The 5170-nt window shown below is 40.4% G+C and overlaps 1 protein-coding gene across 1 annotated transcript; it reads left to right on the forward strand.

The window, feature by feature from the left end:
* The first annotated feature begins 293 nt into the window (after nucleotides 1-293).
* Nucleotides 294-3158, forward strand: LOC109983150 (serine/threonine-protein kinase pim-2-like). Its single transcript, XM_065955333.1, has 6 exons — nucleotides 294-386; nucleotides 482-529; nucleotides 709-930; nucleotides 2632-2803; nucleotides 2954-3075; nucleotides 3144-3158. Exons 1-6 carry the CDS (start codon nucleotides 294-296, stop codon nucleotides 3156-3158), a joined length of 672 nt encoding a protein of 223 aa, XP_065811405.1.
* The last annotated feature ends 2012 nt before the right edge of the window (nucleotides 3159-5170 follow it).

Below are 5170 nucleotides of genomic sequence, written 5' to 3' on the forward strand. Positions count from 1 at the left end.
TTATATTCATATAGATTTTTTAAATGTACTTTAAAAATAGAAGTGTTGCCTAAAATAAAAGTTCAAATACAGAAATACCTCTAAATTTTAACACACAGTTCCTTATTTTTTTTTTATTCATGTGTGGACAGTGATTCAAGAACAATGTATGACAGGTTGTTGTATTTTTCTTATTTTCAGTCCACAACATGGAGAGGAATCTCAATTGTTTTTATTCTTTAAATAATAAGCGTATGAAAAAATAGGAAAAGTACAAAAGTAATAAAGTATTTAGATATAAAAATTTTTTTGCAATGTTTGAGTTCAAATACAAAGAGGTGGCTCCAATCGGCACAGGAGGCTTCGGCTCAGTGTACAGTGGCATCCGTAAATCTGACCGTTTTCCAGTAAGTCATACAAACACATTCTCTAATATTCTCCAGTAACTTCTCACTGATCCTCAGAAAGTATAAACCAAATGACGTCGATCTCTGTCTTGCAGGTTGCCATCAAACACATTGATCAAAAGAACGTAAAGCGTCAGCAAGTGGTGAGTAATTTGATCTCTTAATGAATAGCAACATAAACCCAACTTTTCAATACTTATTACATTCCCTACCACTGTTCATATCAACTCTTATCTCATAGAGGATGGGTCATTTTCTTCCTTACCCTTCTCAAAGATTTTGGGACGGATTACATCTTCCTGTATGTATTTCTTTTCTTCAGATGTGCAATGGAAAGATGTATGACATCATTCTGGAGGTGGCCCTCATGCTTAAAGCTGCAGGTCTCCAAGGAGATGTTGGACGGTCCACTGCAGTGTCCCTTCTCGACTGGTACACTCTGGACAGCGAGTTGATACTGATGATGGAAAAACCTACGCCCTGCAAGGACCTCCTAAAGTATCTTCAAGCAAGCGGAGGATCCCTGGATGAGCATGAGGCCAAGGTATTAGCATATATCTGGGCGAAGGAGTTTGGGTCTGCTAGCTTATTTGGTCCATTTCAAACTACAGCTGGTAAGTTATATCTCACGCTTTAAGTTAGTTTGTCTACATTCACATGCATATTATAAAGCGTGGTCACAACAGGAAGAAGCACAAAGACATGAATTCACAGTAGTGCTGCTAGTTGACACCAGAAGTATTTCCAGGGCTGAATGAGCTAACAGCTAAGGCCACCTAGCATTTTTTCCGGGCAGAATAGCGCTGGCTGTACACTCGGGAGTGTTTTTGAGCTGAGAAGAAAAGTGCTCCACGTCTGTCCTGTCTCTATGACAACAGTCTGTTGACAATGGACGACATTTCCAAAAGACATTTCCGGTGACATCAACAGCGCCTTTCTGAAAGTTAGAATATTTTCAACTTAAGCACTACAACACTACAACACTACAACACTACTAGTGAGTGGCCGCACAAAAAAGGCGAACCAGGTGGCCTCTTTCTGCTGCGAACACTCTCTACGCATTGAAAACAATTGAAAAAAAACTAGCGCTCAGAAAAAACACTAAGTGGACACGGGGCCTAACATGCTAACCAGCAAAGAGCGTGTTAGTACTAGTAAGTCATAAGCATGCTTCTACTTCGGCTTTCTGCCCATCTCATAAGTTTGCATTTTCAAAATGGCTTGAATACACTTCACTATTTCCAGTGCAGAACTTCAACTTGATTCCAAAAAGTTAGCCTACATTACCTTCGCGTCCTTTAGTGATTCAACAAATGAAGGGAACCATTGAAGTTTAAATTTGTGTAAAAATAATTTAGAAGTAATAAATGGTGATTTCCCCAGACTTCATTTGAAAACGTATCTCTTTTAATTTCAGATTATCTTGAGGCAGCTGGTGGATGAAGCCATCGATATGCACTCGAAGAATATCTTTCACCGGGACCTTAAGCCACAAAATGTCCTGGTTCAGTCTCAGTTTGGTGAAACAAGAGTGCGCCTCATAGACTTGGGCTGTGGCAGCTTTTCCACGTCGACATTTTACCGTTTAAGTGGTATGATATCTTGCTTCTGTTCATTTCTCATTTTCAAACTTTTAAAGAGGACATATTATTCCCCTTTTCCAACTTTTCAAACAGTCCCCTGTGGTCTAAATGAAACTTCTGTGCTGTGCTTCAAAATATAACATGAATCCATCACCAGAGGAGGTTTGTGACCCTGTATAAACCAGCTCTCTCAGAACGCTCCGTTTTGGTGTGTGTGTCTCTTTAAATGTAATGACCCCCCCCTGAGTTTTCCCAGTAGACATCACTCCTCTGTAGTGAGAATAAAAATGGTGGACCCTGCGCAAAAGCTTTGCTCTAGGCTGGGGGTGGAGTCCATGGGTGGAGATATCAGGGGAGGGGAAGAATTTTTTTTTTTTACCAGAATCCCAATGTGACATCACAAGGACAGCAAATTTGAAACGGAGCATTTTCCTCTGTGTTGTAAGACTTATGCAGACCACAAACAAAGGACTGGATGGGTTTATTTCACATTTTGTGGGACGGTAATCACTCAGGTTACCCAAATATATGTTCAAAAACACTGTAAAAGTGATTTTTCTAAATATGGCCCCTTTAAATAATGACGTTTAGAATTTAGTTCACGCTTTTAGTGTTAACATATTTTTATTTTGCCTCCCTGTCTTTGTTTTTGTGTGCACTAGGTACCCATATACGCCCCCCCAGAGTGGTTGGACTACAGGAGGTATCAGGCCTGCCCCACCACTGTTTGGCAGCTGGGGGCACTGTTCTACTCTCTACTGCCCGGTCATGGGCGTTTCACCACCAGTGACTTCATCAACAACAAAATTAAAATCAACAAGAAGCTGTCCAGAGGTAAGACTCACATTCTAGAGCACCAGAAACACCTACATGTTTTATCCTACAAAGTTTCCTTAAGGAGAGTAAACAATTTACTCAAGTGTTTTTCATTGGATTTCTGCAACGACCCATTAACACCTTGCTGCTTTCACTCTTGATTTTCAGACTGCAGGATTTTGCTGCACATGTGCCTGACCAGAGACCCAATGGAGCGGGCCACTCTGGAGGTTAAATCCTCCGAGGAGAGTTCCTCCCTCCAGCACCTCAAAGTCATGACAGCATCACAAGTAAACTCTACAATGCAGAGGAGAGAAAACAAAGCTCCATTATGTCCTTCATCATGTCTCCTCTGAAGACACAAGAGGAGTAAGTCATGATGGATCCTGTTCACGTTGTTGTCTTGCTGCTGAGATAAAGTGAAGCTCGCCTCACCTCTGCCTGCTGTGTGACCTGCTGAGCTCCCGGTGTGCCTCGAACATTGGACGTTAAACTCCCAATGAAATCAAACGTGGGAGCTATTTTCTGCCAAATGTATTTAAATGAAACATTATGAATATTTATACATCAAAATATCTGTATTTTGTCCTTCTGTTAAACATTTCACATGTCTGATGACTCATCCTGCATAAGAGGGACTTTGAGTGACGTCAATGTTCGATGATTGGTCGAACACAAGAGCCAATCCAATACCACCAACCCCACTGTAACCATTAGCAAATAACAGTAAAAGTCAGTGAAAGCTCTAAAAATCAATAACAATGGGGGAAGACAAAAGGATCGACAATGCTTTGACACTCAGTTATATTCAGAAACCCAATCACACACAACAAACACACAGCTCCCACCACAGGGTCCTCAATATTTACAGTGCTGTCGCATTAGTAACGTTGCTCTAGCAACTGTCGGCCCGCTTACATCCCTTTAAGATTCATATCAACCAGCATCAAGGCTGTGCAAAATGCAGACAGAAAAGTCCCCATGGTGTGTAGTTCTCAGAGAACTCTCTGTAGTGGATAGTTCCTCCTCAAAAAGACCCCAAAACTGTTTGATGTGAAAACACCATAATCTGTAAACAGTACTAAACACTTTAACACGGTCTATTTTGAAATATACATGTTTTACTGTACTTTTGCGGTGAAATGACTCTAAAACAAACCATCGCTGTGAATATATATATATGTATATATATATCTACGCACATGTATTTATGTAAATACTGTAATTGACATCTTAATTGACCCATCTGTCACATAACTGCATTTGACTTATTATCATGTTACTTCAGCATCTTTTTGCACTATTCACCACTGCACTGTTTCATATTTAGTCATGTAAATATTAGTCTTTTCTTATTATGTTTATCACTGATATTTAATGTTGTACCTGTACATAAGAGAGCACAGTTCACCGAAGTTAAATTCCTTGTGTTTGTAGGCATACCTGGCCAATAAATCTGATTCTGATTCTGATTCTTTTGTCTGGTCCCGCTTTATTTCTCTCTTAAATTTTGAAATAATTTGTTTATTTTTGTGAGTTTTTTTCTTTTGTCTTTCATTGATAGTTAAGCCCCCCTTTGGCATTGTTTTCTACTGTGTTGTTGTGAAACATACTCAAAGAATGTGGTCATAAAGGAAATATTTAAGTCGACAGCTCCTCTTTATCAAAGCTGTTTGCAGGGCTGATTTGGCTCCCCCTGTTGGTGGGGGGAATATATGAGTGAAAGGTAAATACCAGTATTATGGAGCGCTTGTAGCCTAGTGGTTAGTGTGTGCAGCCCATGTGTGGAGGCTGTAGCCCTCCAAGTGGACGGCCCGGGTTCAAATCTGACCTGTGGCTCCTTTCCCGCATATCATTCCCCACTCTCTCTCTCTCTCTCTCTCTCTCTCTCTCTCTCTCTCTCTCTCTCTCTGGTTTCAGACTCTATCCACTGTCCTACTGTATCTCTAAAATATAGGCATAAAAAGCCCCAAAATAAACCAGTATTATAAATCAGATTGGCAGGATTAATTTGGTGGTCTTGTAAACCCCTCTTGGCAGAAATCAGAAATACAACATGATGTACCTCCATTCTCAGCAGTATGTATACAAACCTTATTCGGACCCTGACTGCGAGAGAAAAATTGGATGTTGAGTTAATGCTATTTGTTCTCAGTTTTGGCAGGCTAGTTTTATTGTTTCCCAGCTCTTATATAACATGTCTGACAGCAGATTCAACCTCAAATCTAGACAAATCTCCTTTTCTCAGAGTTCTCCCAGTCCCCTCCATGCTGTTAGTGTTGTGCCTTTCTCTTATCTATATGAAGTGGGAGATGTTTGTGTGGCAGACAGACCTCCTGGGATGACGAGCAAGGATTTCTTTCTCGCATTATTGTCCTACAATTC

Source organism: Labrus bergylta, chromosome 5, assembly GCF_963930695.1.
Source record: "Labrus bergylta chromosome 5, fLabBer1.1, whole genome shotgun sequence".
In the NCBI taxonomy this organism is placed as follows: Eukaryota; Metazoa; Chordata; class Actinopteri; order Labriformes; family Labridae; genus Labrus; species Labrus bergylta.